This window comes from Macaca thibetana, chromosome X (genome assembly GCF_024542745.1).
Source record: "Macaca thibetana thibetana isolate TM-01 chromosome X, ASM2454274v1, whole genome shotgun sequence".
NCBI classification, from domain to species: Eukaryota; Metazoa; Chordata; class Mammalia; order Primates; family Cercopithecidae; genus Macaca; species Macaca thibetana.
The window spans coordinates 17813691-17837016 of record NC_065598.1 but is presented as its reverse complement, the minus strand read 5'-3'; the positions used below and the strand labels follow the sequence as shown (position 1 = coordinate 17837016).

The 23326-nt window shown below is 39.9% G+C and overlaps 1 protein-coding gene across 4 annotated transcripts in view; it reads left to right on the top strand.

Moving 5' to 3' along the window:
* Positions 1–23326, top strand: part of BEND2 (BEN domain containing 2) — a 55931-nt gene that overhangs the window by 28217 nt on the left and 4388 nt on the right. For 3 of the 4 annotated variants that reach the window (XM_050775902.1, XM_050775903.1, XM_050775904.1), the window contains 5 exons: positions 10212–10352; positions 13428–13628; positions 15085–15206; positions 16916–17144; positions 20014–20217. In XM_050775902.1, coding sequence (XP_050631859.1) covers positions 10212–10352; positions 13428–13628; positions 15085–15206; positions 16916–17144; positions 20014–20217 — 897 coding nt within the window. Of the gene's footprint in view, positions 1–10211; positions 10353–13427; positions 13629–15084; positions 15207–16915; positions 17145–20013; positions 20244–23326 lie in introns of those variants that run through there. The other variant, XM_050775905.1, reaches the window with a different exon arrangement.

The following is a 23326-nucleotide window of genomic DNA, read 5'->3' as shown; positions in this document are numbered from 1 at the left end:
ATGTGTTACAAGTAGCACTCTTTAATCTGGATTGAAAGAATACAGAGAGATCTTGTGTACCTTTACCCAGTTTCCCCCAATAGTACTGTTTTACAAAAATATAGTAAAATATCACAACTAGGGTTTTGATGTTGGTACAATCACCAGATCTATTCAGATGTCCTCAGCTTTTCATGTATTCATTTGTATGTGTGTGAGTACGTGTGTGTGTGTGTGTGTGTGTGTGTGAGAGAGAGAGAGAGAGAGAGAGAGAGAGTGTATCCAGTTGTCTGGAATTTTATGACATCTGCGTTCAGTCATAAATAAACCTAACTGTATCTAGTCATGATACAGAACTGTCCCATGACTTCCAGGAACTCTCTTACTGACTTTTTATAACCATATCTACTCCTTCATGTCATTCCCTCCCTGGCCTCATCTTTATCCCATACAACTACTAGTATATTCTCCCTTTTTATAATTTTGTCATTGTAAGAATGGACTGATACACCATTGGTTTGATAAATGGACTGATATACCATTTAACCTTTTGAGATTGCATTTTTCCACATAGCATAATTCCCTGGAGATTCATACAAGTTTTTGTGTATATTAGAAATTCCTTCCTTTTTATTGCTGAGTACTATTTCATGGTATGGATTTATCATGGCTTGTCACTCACTGAAGGACATCTAGATTGTTGTTTTTGGTTATTACAAGTAAAGCAGGTATGAGAACCAGAGTACAGGTTTTTGTGTGAACATAATGTTTTTCATTTTTCTGTGATAAATGCCCGAGTACAATTAACTGCTGGGTGGTATAGTAATTGCATGTATAGTGTAATAAGAAACTGTCACTATTTCCAGAGTGGCTGTGCCATTTTACATTCCCATCAGCAGTGTATGAGTGATTCAGTTTCTCTGCATTCTTACCAGCATTTGGTATGTTTGCTTTTTTTTTTTTGAGATGGAGTCTCGCTGTGTCACCCAGGCTGGAGTGCAGTGGTACGATCTTGGCTCACTGCAACCTCTGTCTTCTGGGTTCAAGCTATTCTCCTGCCTCAGCCTCCCGAGTAGCTGGGACTATAGGCATGTGCCACCATGCCTGGCTAATTTTTTTGTATTTTTTAAGTAGAGACAGGGTTTCACTAGCGAGGATGGTCTTGATCTCCTGACCTCATGATCTGCCCACCACTTAGCCATTCTGATAGGTATATGGTAATATTTAATTGAGGGTTTAATATGCATTGGCCTTTCGAAATGATGTGCGGCTCTTCATGTGCTAATTTTCTATCTGCATATCCTCTTCTTTGAAATATCTATTCTTGTCTTACAGTAATGTTTGCTTTTATATGCTTACATTTTGAGAGTTACTTAATTGAAATGATCATACAATTTTTGTTCTTCATTCTGTTCACATGATGTATCACATTGATTGATTTGTGTATGTTGAACCATCGTTGAATCCCTGGGATTAATCCCATTTGGTCATGATGAATGATCTTTTTGAGACAGTCTCTATCACCCAGACTGGAGTGCAGTGACATGATCATGGCTCACTGCCACCTCGACACCCCCAGGCTCAAATGGTCCTCCCAACTCAGCCTCCCAAGTAGCTGGGACTACAGGGATGGACAACCATGCCTGGCTAATTAAAAATTTTTTTTTGTAGAGACAAAGTCTTGCTATATTGCCTAGGCTGGTCTCAATCTCCTGGGCTCAAGCAGTCTTCCCGCCTCAGCCTCCCAAAGTACTAGGATTGTAGGCACGAGACCCCATGGCCATCCATGAATGATTTTTTATTTTTATTTTTGAGATGGAATCTCTTTCTGTCACCCAGGCTGGAGTGTGGTGGCACAATCTTGGCCCACTGCAACCTCTGCCTGCCGGGTTCAGGTAAGTCTTCTGCCTCAGCCCCCTGAGTAACTGCGACTACAGGTGTGCGCCACCATGCCTGGCCATTTTTTTGTATTTTTAGTAGAGACGGGGTTTCACCATGCTGGCCAGGCTGGCCTCGAACTCCTGACCTCGTGATCCACCGCCTTGGCCTCCCAAAGTGCTAGGATTACAGGCATGAGCCACTGCACCCGGCTGATCTTTTTAATGTATTGTTGAATTCCGTTTCCTAGTATTTTGTTGAGGGTTTTTGTATCAGTATTTATCAGAGATATTGGCCTGTGGTTTTCTTTTTTTGATGTGTCTTTGTCTAGCTTTGGTATCAGGGTAATACTGACCTTGTACAATGAGTTTTGAAGTATTCCTTCCTCCTCTATTTTTGGGAATAGTTTGAGTAGGATTGGTATTAATTCTCTAAATATTTGGTAGAATTCAGCAGTGAAGCCATTGGGTCTTGAGCTTTTCTTTACTGGGAGAATTCTGTTATGGCTTCAGTCTCATTACTTGTTATTTATCTGTTCAGGTTTTGGATTTCTTCATGGTTCAAACTTGATAGGTGTATGTGTCTAGGAATTTATACATTTCCTCTAGATTTTCCAGTTTGTTGGCATGCAGTTGCTCATGGTAGCTGCTAATAATCCCTTTGAATTTCTGCGGTATCAGTTGTAATGTCTCTTTTTAAATCTCTGGTTTTATTTATTTGAATCTTGTCTCTTTCTTAGTTAGTCTGGCTTAAAGGTTTGCCAATTTTATATGTCTTTTCAGAAAAGCAACTTTTTCTTTCATTTCATCTTTTGTATTTTCTTCATTTTAAATTCTTTTGCTTCTGCTCTGATCTTTATTATTATTTTCTTCTACTAATTATGGGCATGGTTTGCTCTTCCTTCCCTAGTTCTTTAAGATACATCATTAGGTTATTTATTTGAAGTTTTTCTTCTTTTTTGATGTAGGCACTTTTAGCTATAAATTTCTCTCTTAGTACTGCTTTTGCTCTATCCCATAGGTTTTGGTATGCTGTGTTTCCATTACCATTTGTTTCAAGATTTTTTTTTCAATTTCCCTCTTAATTTCTTCATTGACCATTCATTTACCATTGACCACTGATCATTTAAGAACATATTATTTAATTTTCATGTATAGTTTCCTAAATTCCCCATTACTGACTTCTGGCTTTATTCCATTGTAGTCAGAGAAGATGCTTGAAATTGAATAATTTTTCAATTCTTTTGAATATTTTCAGACTTATTTTGTGACAACATATGGTCAATCCTTGAGAATGATTCATGTGCTGAGGAGAAATATTAATAGGTATTTACAGAACACCTGCAGAATATACATTTAATATATCTGCAAAATGTTCATATCTATTAGATCCATTTGGTCTATAGTACAGATTAAATCTGATATTTCTTTGTTGATATTCTGTCTGAATGATCTGTCCAGTGCTGAAAGTGAGGTGTTGAAGTCTCCAGCTATTATTGTATTGTGGCCTATCTCTCTCTTTAGCTCTAATAATATTTGCTTTATATATGTGGGTGCACCAGTGTTGGGTGCATAGAGATTTACAATTGTTATATCCTTTTTCTGAATTGACCACTTAATCATTATGTAATGGTCTCCTTTGTCTCTTCTTACAGCTTTTTGTCTTGAAATCTATTTTGTTTGATGTAAGTACAGGTACTCCTACTCTTTTTTGGTTTCCATTGGCATGGAATATCTTTTTTCATCCCTTTATTTTCAGCGTATCTTTACAGATGAAGTGTGCTTCTTGTACACAACAGATCATTGTTTCTTGCTTTTTTTTAATCCATTCGGCCACTCTATCTTTTGATTGGAGAGTTTAGTCCATTTACATTCAATTTTTTTTATTGGTAAGTTGAGACTTTTTCCTGCCATTTTGTTATTTGTTCTCTGGTTGTTTTTTGGTCTTCTCTTCCTTCCTTCTTTCCTTCCTTCCTGTCTTCCTTTTAGTGATGGTAATTTTTTTCTGGTGGCACGATTTAATTTCTTGTTTTATTTTTTTGTGTCTCCATTGTATCTTTTTTTTTTTTTTCCAGACAGGGTATTGCTCTGTTGCCCAGGCTGGAGTGCAGTGGCACGATCTTGACTCACTGTACCCTTGACTTCCCAGGCTCAAGAGATCTTCCCACCTCAGCCTCCAAAGTAGCTTGGACTACAGGCACGTGCCACCACACCCAGATAACTTTTTGTATTTCTTGTAGTGATGGGGTTTTGTCATGTTTCCCAGGCTGAACTTTTCTTGAACTCCTAGGCTCAAGTGATCCTCCCACCTCGGCCTCCCAAAGTGCTGGAATTATGGGCATGAACCACCATGCCCAGCCCCATCGTATGTTTTTTGCTTTGAGGTTACCATGAGGTTTGCAAATACTCTTATAACCCATTATTTTAAACTAATGACAACTTAACACTGATTGCATAAACCAACCAACAAGCAAAAAGAAAACTAATGAAAACTACACTTTAACTTAATTTCCCTTTTTAACTTTTTGTTTTCTCTGTATGTCTTATTGTACTGTCTATGTCTTTTTTTTTTTTTTTTTTCCGACGGAGTTTCCCTCTTTTCACCCAGGCTGGAGTGCAGTGGGGTGATCTTGGCTCACTGCAGCCTCTGCCTCCCGGGTTCAAGCAATTCTCCTGCCCCAGCCTCCTGAGTAGCAGGGATTACTGGCACCCGCCACCATGCCCGGCTACTTGTTGTATTTTTAGTAGAGTCGGGGTTTCACCATGTTGGCCAGGCTGATCTCAAACTCCTGACTTCAGGTGATCTGCCCACCTCGGCCTCCCAAAGTGCTAGGATTACAGGTGTCAACCACTGCACCCGGCCTGTACTGTCTATGTCTTGAAAAGTTGTTGTAATTATTATTTTTGATTGGGTCATCATTTAGTCTTTCTACTTAAGAGTATTTTACACAGCACAATTGCAGTGTTATAATACTCTGTGTGTTGTTATTACTAATAAGTTTTATACCTTCAGATAATTTATTATTGGTAATTAATGTCTTTTTCTTTCAGATTGAAGAACTCTCTTTAGCATTTCTTATAGGATAGATCTGCTGTTGATGAACTCTGTCAGCTTTTGTTTGTCTGGGAAAGTCTTTATTTCTCCGTCATGCTTGAAGGATATTTTCACCAGATGTACTATTCTAGGATAAATTTTTTTTCCTTCAGCACTTTAAATATGTCATGGAACTCTCTCCTGGCCTGTAAGATTTCCACTGAAAAGTCTGCTGCCTGTCATATTAGAGGTCTTTGTATGTTGTTTGTTTCTTTTCTCTTACTGCTTTTAGGATCTTTTTGTAATCCTTGACCTTTGAGAGTTTGATTGTTAAATATCTTGAGGTAGTCTTCTTCAGGTGAAATCTGCTTGGTATTCTATAACTTTGTACTTGGATATTCTTTCTCTAAGTTTGGAAAGTTGTCTGTTATTATTATTATTTTTGAGACAGAGTCTTGCTCTGTCACCTAGGTGGGAGTGCAGTGGTGTGATCTCAGCTCACTGCAACCTCCACTTCCCGGGTTCAAGTGATTCTCGTGCCTCAACCTCCTAAGTAGCTGGGATTAAAGGCATATGCCACCATGCCTGGCTAATTTTTTGTATTTTTAGTAGAAATGGGGCTTCATCATGTTGCCCAGGCTGGTCTTGAACTCCTGAGCTCAGGCAGTCTGCCTGCTTTGGCCTCCCAAAGTGCTAGGATTGCAGGCATGAGCCACTGCGCTTAGCAAATCTTTTTGAATAAACTTTCTACCCCGTCTTTCTCTTGATGTCCTCTTTAAGGCCAATAACTCTTAGATTTGCCTTTTTGAGGCTGTTTTCTAGATCTTGTAGACATGCTTCATTCTTTTTTTCTTTTGTCTTTTTTTGTATTTTCAAATAGCCTGTCTTCAAGCTCACTAATTCTTTCTTCTGCTTGATCATTTCTGCTATTGAGAGACCCTGATGCATTCTTCGGTATGTTGACCGCATTTTTCAAGTCCAGAATTTCTGCTTGATACTTTTTATTTCAATCTCTTTGTTAAATTTATCTGATAGAATTATGAATTCCTTCTTTGTGTTATCTTAAATTTCTTTGAGTTTCCTTAAAAAAGCTATTTTGAATTCTGTGTTGGAAAGGTCAGATATCTCTGTTTCTCTGGGATTGGTCCCTGGTGCCTTATTTCATTCGTTTGGTGAGGTCATGTCTTCCTGGATGGAATTGATGCTTGTGGATGTTCGTCTGTCTGGGCATTGAAGAGTTAGATATTTATTGTTGTCTTTGCAGTCTGGGCTTACTTGTGCCATCCTTCTTGGAAAGGCTTTCCAGATATTCGAAGGGACTTGGGTGTTTTGATCTAAGTTTTTGGTCACTGAAGCCGTATCTGCGTCAGGGGGCACCCCAAGCCCAGTAATGCAGTGGCTCTTGAACACTTGTAGAGATGCCGCCTTGGTGATCTTGGTTAAGATCCAGAAGAATTCTCTGGATTGCCAGGCAGAGACTCTTGTTCTTTTTTTGAGATGGAGTCTCACTCTGTTGCCCAGGCTGGAGTGCAGTGGCGCAATCTCAGCTCACTGCATTCTCCACCTCCCGGGTTCAAGCGATTCTCTTGCCTCAGTACTCCCGAGTAGCTGGGATTACAGGTGTGCATCACCATGCCCAGCTAATTTTTGTATTTTTAGTAGAGGCAGGGTTTCACCATGTTGGCCAGGCTGGTCTTCAACTCCTGACCTCAGGTGATCTGCCCGCCTCAGCCTCCTAAAGTGCTGGAATTACAGGAATGAGCCACTGCGCCTGGCCTCTTCCCTTACATTCTCCCAAACAAAGGAGTCTCTCTCTGTGGTGAGCTGCCTGGAGCTGGGGGAGGGGTGACACAAACAACCCTGTGGCCAACACCACTGGGACTGTGCTGGGTCAGACCTGAAGCCAGCAGAACCCTGAGTCTTGCCCAAGGCTCGCTGTAACCACTACCTGGCTACAGTGTGTGTTTGCTCAAGACCCTCGGCCTCTACAATCAGTAGGTGGTGAAGCCAGCCAGGCTTGTGTCCTTCCCTTCAGGGCGGTGAGTTCCCCTCAGCCCTGGGCAGGTCCAGAGATGCCAATCAGAAACCGGGACCTGGAGCTGGAGACCTCAGGAATCTACCTGGTGCTCTATTCTACTGTGGCTGAGCTGGCACCCAAGCCACAAGACAAAGTCCTTCCCACTCTTCCCTCCTATTTCTACAAGCAGAGAAGTCTCTCCTTGTGGCCACCACTGCCACAGGCCCACAGGGGGTACCGCCAGGCCACTGCTGCTGTTCACTCAGCTTATGGTGAATGCTGCCAGACCTGGGACTCACTCTTCAGGGCAGTGGGCTCCCCTCTGGCCCAGGGTAGGCCCAGAAATGCCATCTAAGAGCCAAGGCCTGGAATCAGGGACCCCAAGAGCCCACTTGGTACCCTACCCCACTGTGGCTGAGCTGGGACCTAAGCTGATCTTGGATTTCTTATTAAGGTGCTTTTTTTGTGTCGATAGTTGTTAAATTTGGTGTTCTTGTGGGGAGAACAATCGGTGGAGGCTTCTATTTAGCTATCTTGCTCCCGAGCTGTGTCCTGTGTATTTTCAAATTTCCTTGGAGACTTCTCTTTGACATGTGGATTATTTAGGAGTTTGCTGTTTAATTTCCAAGTGTTTATAGATTTTTCTCTTGTCTGTTATTGATTTCTAGTTTGGTTCCACTGTGGTCAGAAAATATACTCTATATGATTTCAATTCTTTTAGATTTATTGAGGTTTTTTCCTCTGGCTCAGGATGTGGTCTGTCTTGGTGAATGTTCCATAGGCATTTGAAAAAAAAATGTGTATTCTGCTTTTATTAGATGGAATGTTCTATAATGAAAATCCTGTTGGTTGGTTGTGTGTTACTCAGGTCTTCTCTGTCCTTGCTGATGTTCTGTCTGGTTGTTCTTTTTTTTTTTTTTTTTTTCCAGACAGATTCTCGCTCTGTCACTCAGGCTGGAGTGCAGTGACTTGATCTTGGCTCACTGCAACCCCTGCCTCCTCGGTTCAAGCGATTCTTGGGCCTCAGCCTCCTGAGTAACTGGAACTATAGGCATGTGCCACCATGCCTGGCTAATTTTTGTATTTTTAGTAGAGACGGGGTTTCACCATGTTGGCCAGGCTGGTCCCTGACTCCTGACCTCCAGGTGATCTGCCCATCTCAGCCTCTCAAAGTGCTGGGATTATAGGCATGAGCCCCCCGTGCCTGGCCTCTGTCTGGTTGTTCTGTCAGTTGCTGAGAGGTGTTTTGAGGTCCTCAGTATAACTGTGGGTTTGTCTATTTTGCCTTTCTACTCTTTCAGTTTTTGCTTTATATATTTTGAGACACTTTTGATTGGTGCGAACATGTTGAGGATCATTATATTTTCCTGGGGGTTAACCCTTTTATTGTTATGTAGTGTTCTTATTTGTCTCTGGTAACTTTCTTTGCTCTGAAGTCTGTTTATTTTACCTGATATCAATATAGCCCCTCTGCTTTCTTTTTTTTGGATTAATATTTGCGTGGTGCATTAGTCCATTTTCGTACTGCTATAAAGAAGTACCTGAGACTGGGTAATTTACGAAGAAAAGATGTTTAATTGACTCACAGTTCCACAGCTTTAACAGGAAGCATGACTGGGAGATCTCAGGAAACTTAAAGTTATGGCAGAAGGTGAAGGGGAAGCAAGCACCTTCTTCACATGGTGGCAGGAGAGAGCAAAGGGGGAAGTGCCACACACTTTTAAACCATCAGATCTCGTGAGAACTCACTCACTCTCATGAGAACAGCAAGGGGGAAATCCGCCCACATTATCCAGTCACTTCCCACCAGGCCCCTCCTCCAATTTGACATGAAGTTTAGGCAGGGATACAAATCCAAACCATATCACATGGTAATTTTTCATTCTTTTACTTTTAACCTACTTATGTTATTGAATTTGTAGAGTTTCTAATAAAGAGCATACAGGTGGGTCTTGTTTTTCTTTTTTGTTTTCATTTACACTACCTGGCAATCGAGGGTTTTGTTTTTTATGTACTTTGTCAATTGCTGCCACTTAATTGGTATGTTTAGATTATTTGCATTTAACGTAATTATTGATACAGGGTTTAAGCCCTTCCATTTTATTATTTTTCTGTTTCTCATTCTCCTTTTCTTTTTCTTGCCTTCCTGTGAGTTACTTGAACATTTTAAGCATTCCATGTTGATTTGTTTGTTTTTGAGTATATTGCTTTGTGCAGTTTTCCTAGTGGTTGCTCTGAGTGTTACTGTATACATATGTGACTTATCACTGCCTGTTGGAATCAGCATTTTACCACTTAGAATGAAGTGTTGAAACTTTAATTCCACTTAGGTTTCTTTTTCTCCCCACCTTTAAATATCATAGTCATAGGTATCAGATGGTGTTTTCACTTTTGTTTCAGTCATTCCATATGATTTAGAGAACTCATGATGGTTTTGTATCGCCTGTTTTTCTGCTCTTTCTCTTTTTCATTTTTATTGCTGAATAGTATTCTGTGGTATGGATTTACCACAGTTTCTTTAACCATTCACCTATTGAAGGACACTTGGGTTGTTTTCAGGTTTTGGCTATCACAAAGCTGCTGAGGATACTCATGTGAAGGTTTTTGTGTCAACACGAGCTCTTATTTCTCTGGGATAAATACCTAAGAGTGAAATTTCCAGCAATTTCACTCTTAGGTGCTTAACCCTAAGAAAACCCTGCAATTAATTACTACATTTTAAATTATAATAATAATTACAATAATAGTAATTATAATTACAAATGTAGTAATTGTTTTCCAGTGTGGCTGTTCCATTTCTCCACATGCATCTTTCTATTCTTTCTTCGTTTCTGATGTGCCACTGTTCCTTCTATCATCATAACCTTTATGTTTAAAGATCTTCTTTTAGCCATTCTTTAAGAGTAGGTCTCCAGCTCTTTGGGAGGCTGAGGCAGGCAGATCACTTGAGGTCAGGAGTTCAAGACCAGCCTGGCCAACATGGCGAAAACCCATGTCTATTAAAAATACAAAAATTAGCCAGGTGTGGTGGTGGGTGCCTGTAATTCCAGCTACTCGGAAGGCTGAGGCATGAGAATTGCTTGAACCCAGTGGGCGGAGGTTGTAGTAAGCCGAGATTATGCCATTGCACTGCAGCCTGGGCAACAGAGTCTAAAAAAAAAAAAAAAAAAAAAAAAAAAAAAAGTAGGTCTGCTGGCAACAAATATTTTTAGTTTTCTTTTGTCTGAGAGTGTATTTCCCCTCTGTACCTGAAAAATAGTTTTGCTGGATATAGAATTGTCAGTTGAGAGTTCTTTTCTTTCAGCACTGTTACCTCTGAACATTTTGGTAAAAGTAGATACCAACACGGAAAACAGCCTCAACACAATGAATCGCTCAACTTTATTGAACAGTGACAGTGGCCAGGATTCTTCCTCATCACCTGTCTGTATCCTTCCCAAGTATGGTGAGTTTGAAATGACACACATTATAAGTGGCACTATTTGAGCTACATTCTTCCACTTACTTGATGCAAGACAGTGAAAGCTGTGTGTTTCCTGTTTTGAGGACAGGTTTTAGGTGATATTCAGAACCATGACTAACATTTATTGAGTGCATATTACATGCAAGGCACTGTGCTAAACAATTGACATGCCTCTTCTCCACTTATACCCATAATGACCCCATGGTGTTGGCACTTTTATTATCCCCATCCCCAAGGTCACAGAGCTGGTGAGTAGGACTTGAGCTCTGCCCCAGCTTTCTCTGACTTTAAAACTCATGTGTCTTTTTTCTTTTTGAGGTGGAGTCTTGCTCTATTGCCCAGGCTGGAGTGCAGGGGCATGATCTTGGCTCACTGCAACCTCCGCCTCCCAGGTTCAAGCGATTCTTCTGCCTTAGCCTCCCAAGTAGCTGGAATTACAAGCACACACCACTACGCCCAGCTAATTTGTGTATTTTTAGTAGAGATGGGGTTTTGCGATTTTGGCCAGGCTGTTCTCAAACTGCTAGCCTCAAGTGATCCATCTGTCTTGGCCTCCCAAAGTGCTAGGATTACAGGCATGAGCCACCGTAACTGGCCTAAAGCTCACGTATCTTACCAGTTCATGTACTGCCTGCCAAGCCACAGTGGCAGAGATGAGGGGACCCCAAGCTCTGTGGCTTCTAAGGGTAAGCCTTCCAAATATTTTGTAGTCAGTTCATTTTTGTCTCAACTTCTAAGCAGCTTATCTCTTATTAATATCCTAGAACAGGGGTCAGGAAACCTTTTCTGTGAAGGGCTAGATAGTATTGTCTGTCCCAAATACCCACATTTGCTGTTGTAACATAAGAGCAGCCTCAGCCCGTAGACGAATGAATAGGCATGGCCATGGCCAGCATACCTTTCACACATGTCGGTGGGGGGATGGGCCAGTGGACTGTAGTTTGTTGACTCCCTTCCTAGAGGAGAGCTTATTCCTTTAAATTATTTTATTACTCAAACTAGAAGAAATTTCAAAAATTGTGGTCTCGGCTGGGCACAGTGGCTCAGACTTGTTAATCCCAGCAATCTAGGAGGCTGAGGTGGGAAAATCGCTTGAGCCCAGGAGTTTGAGACCAGCGTGGGCAACATAGCAAAACCCCATCTCTACAAAGATACAAAAAATTAGCCAGGCATGGTGGCATGTGCCTGTAATCCCAGCTACTTGGGAGGCTGAGGTGGGAGGATCACTTGAGCAGCCCAGAAGGTTGAGGCTATAGCAAGCCATGATCATGCCACTGTACTGTACTCCAGCCAAAAAAAAACAAAAAACAAACAAACAAAAAACCCAGAAACAAAAGTTGATTCTCTGTACTAAAATGGGCACTCTGATACATTGTTAGAAGTATACATTGGTACAAACTTTCTGAAAGATAGTTTGTAGAAAAATCCATAAAAACATTTATGCCAGTTGACTGTAATCTCACTTCTCTCTGAAAGTGTAATAAAAAATTACATAAAAATTTTGGTACAAGAATGTCCTTTACGGAATCATTGGGAAAATTTGGAAACAAACAAACAAAAATAAATGATGATAGGGAATTAATCACTTGACTTCTGGTATATCCACAGCATGTGAGGCAGTAAAGCCTAATAGTTGAGGGCATGAACTCTCATGTCTGTCTGCTTGATTTCAAATCCCCGCTCTGTGTCTTACTAACCTTATGACCTTCAGCCCCTTTCGTAACCTAAATATTAGTTTCTTCAGCTGTGAAGTGACAAAAATAATAGTGCCTACTTCACAGAATTGTGAAGATCAAATAGGACAATGCATTTAAAGCTCTCTCTCTTTTTTTTTCTTGAGACGGAGTCTCGCTCTGTCGCTCAGGCTGGAGTCTCGCTCTGTCGCTCTCGGCTCATTGCAAGCTCTGCCTCCCGGGTTCACGCCATTCTCCTGCCTCAGCCTCCCGAGTAGCTGGGACTACAGGCGCCCGCCACCATGCCCAGCTAATTTTTTGTATTTTTAGTAGAGATGGGGTTTCATCGTGTTAGCCAGGATGGTCTCCATCTCCTGACCTCATGATCCGCCCGCCTCGGCCTCCCAGAGTGCTGAGATTACAGGCGTGAGCCACGGCACCTGGCTAGGACAATGCATTTAAAGCTCTTAACACAATGCCTCGGACGTAAGTACTACATAAATGTCACTTGTCAGGAAAATCATGGTGACAGGAATGCAGATTTTTTTAAAAAAGATGAAAACAGAGAAATGCTCAAAATACAATGTTAACTGAAAAAGCAGGATTTAAACTATACTTAAAGCATGATTTCAATTTTTTCTTTTAAAAAAATAGGAAAAAGAATGGAAGATATTAGTAGAAGATTCATGGTTTAGAGCAGTTGACTCATAAACAGATTTTAAAACTGGCTCTGTAACTAGCAGTGTGACCTTTTCAAATAACTTATCTTCTTTGGGCCTCGGTCTCCTCATTTGGAAATAATGGGGGTGGGAATAATGGGGTGGGAGTAATGATAGAGGTGTTAGAATGATGAAACTGAGCTGGTGCATAGATGTAAAATATTTAGCACATGCCTGATATACAGGAACTACTGATAAATGCTAGCTATTTGAAAATTTTCTTAATGATCCCCACCCATGCTTTCAATACTGTCTTCAGGGAACATCCACTTACCCAGTAGAATGGCTCTGAGTATACTTTTTAGAGTGTGAAATGGAGCAGTGGGAACTCAGGGCAACATGTTTACATATGCACCTGCAGCCTAACAATGACGTGTGTTCAAACTAATGAAGAGAGTAGTTCAATACAGTAAGCTCAAGACCAGCAGAAGTGAAGAATATTGACAGTTTGGCAGATGGTGTCAAAGAGACCCATTTAAGGGAAAGGAAAAAAAAATCGAAAAAAAAAATTCACCCAAGTAGAAATTCATGAATTAGAAATCAGTTTATCAGCATTTGCCTTATTTGAAGAAGAAGAAAGAAATCAGTGTAATTCTCTTGTGTACTTTCAGGATACCTTTGCATGACAAAACCAAGGATGTTCCTTTTTCTCTTTATTTTTAAAGGCTATCTTGGTGATCCAAAAAGAAATGTCAGAGTACTTAAAACTCATTTGCTGGCCGTACGAAATATGGCCAAACCTAAGCAAGCAGCCTGCTATTTGGTTCGTATTTTGTTCTCCAAGGAAATCCTGATTAGCAACTCAGTGGATATCCATTTGAAAGACAGCCAGTCCCTTGACCCAAACAAAATGGCTGCATTGAGAGGTATGTGTACATTAAGTGATAATGGAATCTTATTTTTAATAATCATTTGGTCATATAATGAATGTTATTGGCAGTTGAAGGAATAACAATGAAGTCTGTGTGAATCTTAAAACTCTTCATTTTTTTCACCTGTCTGACCCTGATTTTACAACTTAATAATATATCATTGGTAACAACTTCCAAAGAATAAAACTTGTCCATTGACTTGAATGGTTGAATAAGACAAGCCTCATCTATTATAGTTGTTTATGGTTAGTACTAAGTCAATTCTTTAGCCCTGAAACTTGCTACTTTAAAAAAAAAAAAAAAAAAAGTAAAAAGCTTCCTCTGCCAAAAGGTGGGGGAATTAAAGACTTGTCAGTGCTGGAGACTAGCAACACAGAAATAGAATTTTATGATTAGTCCTTTTTAGCCTCCTGCCTTCCTGCCTTCCAGACATGTCTATTGAGATCCTAGAACTCATGAGTACTAAGGATACTACAATGAATAAGTGTTTCTGCCTATGAGGAGCTCATAGTCTAGAAAGGGACATGTTGATGGAAACAGATACATCCCAGTCCAGTGTGGTAGTGTTGGGGAAGCTCAGAGCAGCTGCTTTGAGGGAGTTGGGGAAGGCTTAACTAAGGACAGGATGTTTGAGCTGGATTCTGAAGGACTCCTTCACTAGGTAGAGGGAACAGGAGGATGTTCTAGGCAGAGGGAAGAGCTGGGGAAGATAGACACAATGAGTGAGCCCCTGGTGTAATCATGTTTGCAGTAACACTATTTTCTCTTGATATGTTTCCTTTTAGCTCTGATTTATCCATTGGGTTATTAAATGGTCTGAACACCCTGAAAGAGTCAACATTTGGTTACACACTTAAAATTGTTTTTCAGACACATGGTCTTGCTCTGTCGCCCAGGCTGGAGTGCAGTGGTGTGATCATAGCTCTGGTGCAGCCTCGAACTCCTGGGCTCAAGCAACCCTTCCTCCCCAGCCTCCTGAGTAGCTAGGCCCACAGGTGCATGCCACCATACCCAGCTAAGTTTTATATTTTTTATAGAGATGAGGTCTCACTTTGCTGCCTAAGCTGTTCTCAAACTCCTGGTCCTCCTGCCTTGACCTCCCAAAACACTGGGGTTACAGATGTGAGCCACTGTGCTCGGCCTACACCTTTTTTTTTTTTTTTTGAGCAACAAGAGCTCAATATTAGCTTCCTACGTCAGTGTTTTAGGGGATCTCATGGTAGGGGAAATAATTCAGCAAAGCATCCTCATTGGGTGGAATTTCTAAATTCTCAGAAAGAATAAGAGAAAAGGATGAGAAGTAGAAAGAGACAAAGTCAGTATTTAAGAGTCCAGAGTGCTCACCATTACACAATGGAACCATCTAAAAGTCAGTATTTAAAGAAAAAAAATTTTCGTTGGTTTGTTAATTTTTTTTCTAATTTTCGTGAATACTTTCTGCTGTTTGCAGAATATCTGGCAACAACTTTTCCCACCTGTGATTTGTGTGAACATGGAAAAGACTGGCAGGACTGTATTTCTGGTATCAATTCTATGATCTACTGTTTATGTTCTGAAGCCAAGAGTACTCCAGTAAGTTATTTTTTGTCTAAATATGGTTACTATTACCTGAGTTTGTACTGTGTACAGCTTCAGAACTGATAGCATGAGTTACAGGCTCCTTAGGCCATGTGCTAAAATTCTCATTAACTTAACTTAGGGGGCATGGGATGTTCTTTCAAAAGCATACTGCATGTTTATTTTACTTTTTTGAGATTTATGCTCTATAAAAATATCCTAAAGATAAATAAAGTGCTATAATTAGTATATTTGAAGCCAAGGATAATACTAGGAAAATAGTTTCAGCTACAAAGATATTTGGCAAATCTTTTTTAGTATCTCACCGAGCAACACAAAAAGGAGCTAGCTGTGTGCTCTTTGGCTGTTTCAATGGTAGCTGAGGAGGTGGAGGGGAAAATGCAGGCACTTCATTACTTGTTCACTTTTAGTGATGATGGAACTTGGTGAAATAAACACGTTATGACGTTAAACGATTACAGATATTTTACACTCCATATAGTTATGTGATAACAGAAATCTAGTTTCTCTCTCCTCCAGTCTATCTTCAAACTACATTAGAGATTTTTGTTTGTTTTACCACGACTGGGCCATTAGGGAAGAGTGTCATATCTGTTGTCTTTTGATGAAATATGTATCTTAATGACAGTTCCTAATTTCCACCAACCCCCTTTTTCTTCTGGCCATGTCTAGTCGCTCCTGTGTCTCTAGAGTAAGTTTATGGAAACAATTTGCCAAGAATATTTGTAGCTGAGCGTATGTTTTCCTGGTGAACGGGTTGATTTCAGTGATAGCTCAAGCACCATCTGCCTGAAACCAAATCTGCTTATTTTTAACATTCCATTTTATAGCCTTCAAAAATTGCACCCTAAACAATTTGAATGTAAAATTAAGACACTGCCTGGAAAATGGTAATTTGCATATTTGCTTAGGTGTCAAAAGAGAAGAGAAGCAGTATCTGCCAAGTGCCTGCTGTGTGCTTGACTAGGAATGGGACAGGTCCTTGTCACTCAGAGTAGGTCCACAGCCCAGCAGCAGTGGACCACTGGCAAGCTTGTGAAAATTGCAGGGTCTTGATTCAGGGGCAAAATTTGCATTTTAGCAAGACCCTCCCCAACCTCCATCCCCCATGTGATTTGTGTGCACACTAAAGTTCAAGAAGCGCTAACCCAGAGCAGTGGTTGTCAACCCTCGGTGCATATTAGAATTACATGAGACACTTAAAAATAGTTACTAACGCCTGAGCTCCCCACTCCCACTGCCAGAGATTCTGGCTGAATTTGCCTAGGGTGGGGCCCAGCACAACCATTTGTTTTTACAGATCCCGAAGGTCATTCAAACGGGCAGCCAGACTTGAGCGCCACTAGGGAAAAAGAATACAAACAAAACATGAGAAACAAAAAGTGGTCATCTCCAAGAAACTCACTGCTTTGTTTATTTGTGAAATGTTTATTATGCACTTAATTTGTCCCAGCAGTTCTCATTCAGTTCCTTAGACAAAGCTACAAAATCCTGCAAGGAGCAGCGGGTCATGACAGCTTGCGGAAGAAGCCACCCCTTTCCTTCTTTCCAGATAGTATTGCGACAAACAGTATTCCTATGGCTTCAGCCCACCTTTTAAAGAGTTAGTTGCTTCCCTAGGGGGGGCCTGGTAGGTGGTAGAGCACAGACATATTTTCTTGCTGTGGGACTTTGTTTACGGATATGGTTTTGTATTTCAACAGAAAACTGTTCGCAAAAATAAAAAGCTTACCAACCCTGTTGCACCAGCATCTGCAGACAGAAATGACCATAGGGACAGAGATGGTGGTGAAGGCAGTTCTTGGATGTTTCAGCCAATGAATTATTCTGAAATGAGAGAAAAGGGGAACTTGCAGCCAAACAGTAATTCTATCCCTGAAGAAATGCAAGAGCCTTCCACTGATAATCCAGAGGAACCTGGTGAAGCATGGGGTGAGTTTTTAAAAAACTTATTTTTAAATAAATTCTCTTGCTGATAAATGTTGAATCTGAGTGATGCATTTTTGGGGCTCATTGTACTATTCTCTCTACTTTTATGTGTGTTTGAGAAATTTCATCAGAAAGTGAAACAATTTAATGTCTTTTATTAATGAGTTAATGAAATATATAGACACATGGTTCTGGGACTGTTATTTTTCCTACGGAAAGTGGCTCTTTGCCGACTCACTGGACCGTGTAAGCTCTGATAAGGCACTGCCCTCCGTGGTGAAGGGGAGGGGCTGCAGCTGAGATACACTTCTTGTTCTCTGTGTGCCTGGCACATTGCAGGTGTGCAATAGGATTTTTGGCACGAATTCGTGAATCTCATCTCTCAGAACATTGTGCTCCCACTGCTAAACTGTCTGCTAAAGGCGCCTCCTGCTTTGATGGGTGTCAAGTGGCAGTGGTTCAGTACTGACTGTGCCACCTGCCACTTGTGCTTCCCAATGCATCTTCCCAGGGTGCTGGGCTTTAGCATCACCCATACCGATGAGTGACATCTGAAGTAGCAAAACTTCATTCTCTCTGTACCCTGACCCCATGTTAACCCTAAGTAGAATACTACCTGGGATCCTTTTCAAACGAAATCATTGACAAGATATAGCTTTATTTCTTCCATTATAAAAGTAATCTAACTACTGTATTTGTTAAGATTGTACACTACAGACACAGACTGGATAAATTAAACAACAACACAAGTCACCAGTTGAATAGCTCCTGTATTCAAAGAAGCAAAGAACCGAGTGAGTCTCAGGCAGGCAAGAACTAGAGCAGTCCCAAGACTGTGAGAACTTGGGCCACATGTCTCTAACCCTGACTCAGCTATAACGAGGGGACGGGGCAACTAAGCCCACTGTGAGCCAAGCAGTCACTGTAGTGTGTGTGGAGTCCGTTATGCCATTTTATTTTAAAAACTGGAAAATATTTTTAAGAGGGGGAAGAAAGCTCCCACAATCAAAATACTTTAAAAAACTGTTGTGGGCATTTTCATTTTCCTCCAGTTTTTTTTTTTTTCCTGTGAACATTTGGAAACATTATGATTCCCATATAATTACTCCCCTTCTCTAACATTATAATATGTATCTATTTTTCCTCAAGAATCTGCAATCTTCGTAATCATTGCTCTAAGTAGGATTATAACATTCCATTAATTAAGTGCATCCCAATTTATTTGTCTCCTACTTTGTTTCTTTTTGTTGTTGTTGTCATTTTAGTTTGAGGGTTTTTTGGAAGGGGATTACAAATCAGTCTACAAAAAAACAGTCTTCATTCAGATTTTTTTTTTTTTTTTTTTTTTTTTTTTTTTGAGATGGAGTCTTGCTCTGTCACCCAGGCTGGAGTGCAGTGGCACAATCTCGGCTCACTGCAACCTCTGCCTCCCAGGTTCAAGCGATTCTCCTGCTTCAACCTCCTGAGTAGCTGGGACTACAGATGTGTGCCACCACGCTCGGCTAGTTTTTTTTTTTTTTTTTTTTGTATTTTTAGTAGAGACAGGGTTTCACCATGTTGGCCAGGCTGATCTTGAACTCCTGACCTCAGGTGATCCACCTGCCTCAGCCTCCCAAAGTGCTGGATTGCAGGTGTGAGCCACTGCACCGGCCGATTCAGATAGATTTTTTCATACTTTGGATTATCTTAGGTTAGGTTCTTAGAAATTGAATTACCAGGTTAAAGAGTATTAACCTTTTTTCCTGACCCTTGATAAATATTACTAGGTAAATCTCCCAGAATTAAGTCTTTGGACCCATTAAATGTGTTTCTAAATAATCTCTCCTGCTAAATGTTGAATCTGGATGATTCAATAGTTTTTATTGCCACCCATTAAATGATGGATGTTCTAAGATGAAGAATATACTTACTGACTTATAATAATTATATTATATTTTTAAATATATTTTATTTAACAAATAATTATTATATGTAAAATATAATATTTTTCAAATAGAGTTAATTTGAATCACTATGGACTGAAGAGAGATGATGATGATTAAGCTGTAGAGTTGAGAAATGAAAAGTCTTAAAACTTACTTTTCATTTCAAATAAGATCTCTAAGATACAATATGTAAAGTGAACCAGCAGTGTGTTGATTTAAAATGAATTTAATACTAAATAGAAAACCTACATTTTAAAAATTATAACTCTTTCAGGAAGAATCATGGAGCTTATTTTTGAAAAAATCTTTCTTATAAGTAGGGAAACAGTGCATTACATTACTTAGAATTTGTTACTAAATGTAATTTTAAAACTTATTGTATCCTAAAAGGTAACAGCATATTAAATCTTCCTGTTGAACCGTGGTAGCATGTGTAATCACAGTGATTTCTACCTCATTTCTCATGCTGTCTCATAATCCACTAAAAATGCAAGGCTTTAGGCTGGGCACGACGGCTTATACCTGTAATCCCAGTACTTTGGGAGGCCGAGGCAGGAGGATCGTTTGAGTCTGGAAGTTTGAGACCAGCCTGAGGAACAAAGTGAGACCCTGCCTCTATAAAAGATAAAAAAAATTAGCTGGGGGTGGTGGGGTGGACCTGTAGCCCCAGCTACTTGAGTGGCGAGTGGCTAAGCTAAGAGGATTACTCAAGCCCTGGGAGGCTGGGGCTGCAGTGAGCCATGATTTTGCTACTGCATTCCAGCCTAGGCAACAGAGCAAGACTCTGTCTTTAAAATAAATAAAAATGTTTAAGGCCTTAGATTTTTAACCTCTCAAATTCTTGAGCCTAACAATTCAGAAAAATCAGTGTTTCTGTTTCAGCCTTTAAAAAATAATGCAACCTAACATCTGCTGTGAAAATTGACATCTTTCTCTTTTGCTTCTAGGCTATTTTGGAAGACCTTGGAGAAATATACGGATGCCATATTCAGTACTGACTTTGGCAAAAGCTAAGTCTTGCGCAAGCCTGTCAGCTAGATACCTTATTCACAAACTCTTCACAAAAGATGTCCTGATCCAAAGTAACGTCTATGGCAGTCTAAAGCATGGCCTGTATGCCCTTGACCCTAATAAGATTAGTGCTCTTCAAGGTTTGTTACATGTAGAGTATGTCTGAATAAATAAAAGCCAATTGTGTTTAAGAGAAGGGCAGAAAGAAGAATCCATTCAGGTTGTGTTTGTTCTGGGGAGAATGGAACTTTTACTGAGTCCCTCATTAGAGTACAGCAAGGAGCAAGATCATGAATTGTATTTCTCTCTGCATTTGGGTTCTTAGGGCTAATTGCTGTGTCTTGAATGGCTTTGCTAGAACAGGAAAGGGGTTATTGACTGTAGCTCCCTGCTATGGACTGCCAGGGGTATGAAAACTCAAAACACCTTCATTGACTGAGGAGCAAGGTCAAAGCTAAAGGGCTTTATCCATTTGCAGAAATGTCAACAAAAGCACAGAAGGTTAATTTGCTAAGTTTTTCTTGTGCACATTAGCCTAATATAGTCTCTGTGACATATGCTAAGTGAAGTAATAAAGCTTCTAAAAACTTCTTGTGAAATCTTAAATTTGGACAAAGTGGAAGCAAAATATTTCTTACTTGTGTCACTGGCACCCAGCAAAGATGTAGCTCTGATCTCAGGTGGTTCCTACCTTCATATCATACATTTTCATAGCCAACAAATTTGAACAACACTGGTGTTTCAGAATAAAGAAACCTGGTTTTCAGCTAGCAGCTTTTATAAGCATTTGTTATCATCTAACCCAATTGTTTTCAAACTTTTTTTTTTGCTGCAACCCATAATAAGAACTACATTTTACATTGTGACACAGTACATGCCTCTGTGTGAGTGTGACTTTTAAAAACCAAAGCAAAAGTTTCACAAACAGTACTTACTCTATGAGTGTTACATTCCAGTATTTTCTCTTCCATTACATTTCTTTCAAGTACTGCTATCACTGATTTCACAACCTAGTAATTGGTCACAACTTGCAACTTGAACATCACTGAGCTAACCTACTAGGCAAAAAAACTAAACTCAATTTCCCTTACTTTATGGTTAAAAAAAAAGTTTGTAGGCAATTCTGAAATGAATGTGTTTATGGAAGAAATAGTGTCTTTCTAATTACTTTTTTTTTAATGCAGGGAAAAATAGGTGACTTTTATAGTTCTTTAACATCTAGAAAAGATTACTTCTTTAAAAGTTGATGAAAAATATTTTCTAAGCCTTTTATCATTTTCTCTCTCACTGAATTATATTAAAATCTGAAAGATGTCTTTTGCAGTAAACAAATATTCAGCACGAGTTTGATGTATTATCCACATAGGGCAGATTTTAACAAATTTCTCCTAAGACTCAAAGTTCTATTGCTTTGTAGAAGGACAATCATTTCAGTTATTTCAGCAGAGAGAAGACAGTAGAGTCATTGTTGTCCCAAGGGGCAGAGCCAGCCCCAAGGAGTAGAAGCTGACAAGAAAGTCTGTTTCACTTTAATATAAAGATAAAATGAACTTGGAGAAGGAAGAGTCAGAGCAAAGGCTGGGTGATCAGATATGAGAGGAGAGACCTGCACTCGTGGGAGAACTGGGATTATGACCCCTAATATGATTTCTGTAAAAGTACTGCTTCATTCGAAATGAGTTGAAACATACAGAAATGTATGGAAAATAATATAATAAATACCTGTCTATCCCCGTCACTGATAATAGACATTTCGTGTTTTGTGCTCCACGTTTTTGTTTTTAAAAAAATAATAAAGCTTTACTGATATAATTAACACTCCAACTCATCATCCCTTTCCTCTCTCCTGCTCCCCAGAAGTAATCACAGTCCTGGAGTTGGATATATCATTCCCACGCATGTTTTATACTTTTGCTACCTATGTTAATAGATCCATAAATAATACGTAATATTGTTCTGTAGTTATTTTATTTTACTTTATTTTTTCTTTTCTTTTTTTTTTGAAATGGAGTCTTGCTCTGTTGCCCAGGCTGGAGTGCAGTAGTGTGATCGTGGCTCACTGTTGCTCACTGCAATGCTGCACTCCAGCCTCAAACTGGTGGGCTCAAACAATCTTCCCACGTTGGCCTCCCAAAGTGCTGGGATTGTAGGTGTGAGCCACTGCACTCGGCATGTGGTTGTTTTAATGTACGTAAATGGGGATGTACAGTAATCTTTTTGCACAACTTAAAATCACTCAACATTATGTTTTCGAGATCTTTTCATACATTTGAACTGCTGATTCATATCCCATTGAATGAATAAACCAATTTATTCTTGTATTCTTATATAGTTTCTTACCCTAATATTTTGTTATTTGGGGGAAAAGTTTCTGAAAATTAGTAGTCAAAGGTAACTCTGTCCAGGAGCCAAAGGTGTAGATTTCATATAAATAACTATTATCTGATGCTCTCTGATGAGAGTTCAGTATCACTTAAGGGCTCTTAATTGATAGGGAGGAAGTTAGTAGGCAGATTTGCAATTAGCGAACAACCCTCACTCCTTAAACCCCCATCCATGTCTTTATATTGCAGAACTGTCGAATCTTAGCAATAGGAAATACTTTACAGGCCCTCTAATACAACATCCCACCCACAGCAGGAACTCCTATCTCAACTTTGACAGAGTCACCTCCCCTGGGCTTTGAACACTTCCATTGATGAGGCACCTGCTGTCTCAGCTACAATTCATGGGAAAGTTCTTCCTTCTAGTGACTCAAAATGTACCTTCCTTTGTAAATCATACACATTTGTCTTGGTTATCCCTTCTCTACCTAAACAGGGTCAATCCAATCACTTTTCACAGGTTGGGCCTTCAAGCAGTTAATGACAGCCATCACTTCCTGCTGGAGCATTAGGAGATCATAAAGACACTCCCTTTTAAGTTCAGAACCGAGTAAGAGAGGGCTGCTCCATTCAGGCAGGTGAAGATAAAAATAGCAGCTTTATTCTTCAATCGTACATGTCCCATTCATCCCAACTTTCCAATGTAGAGGTCTCTCCACATGGTAGCATGAGGGTTGGAGAGGAAATGTTCTACCCAACCTTTTCCCTCTTAAGCCTTATGCTTTTTCAGTTAAATATTAACATTTCCCTTCAGAATTCCTCACATACATGTTGCCCTGATCCTTCATGATTTGATTCAATAACTACCTTCTGATGTGCTTAAATCCACCCAGGATACAATAGTACAACCTATTAGGCTGTTAAT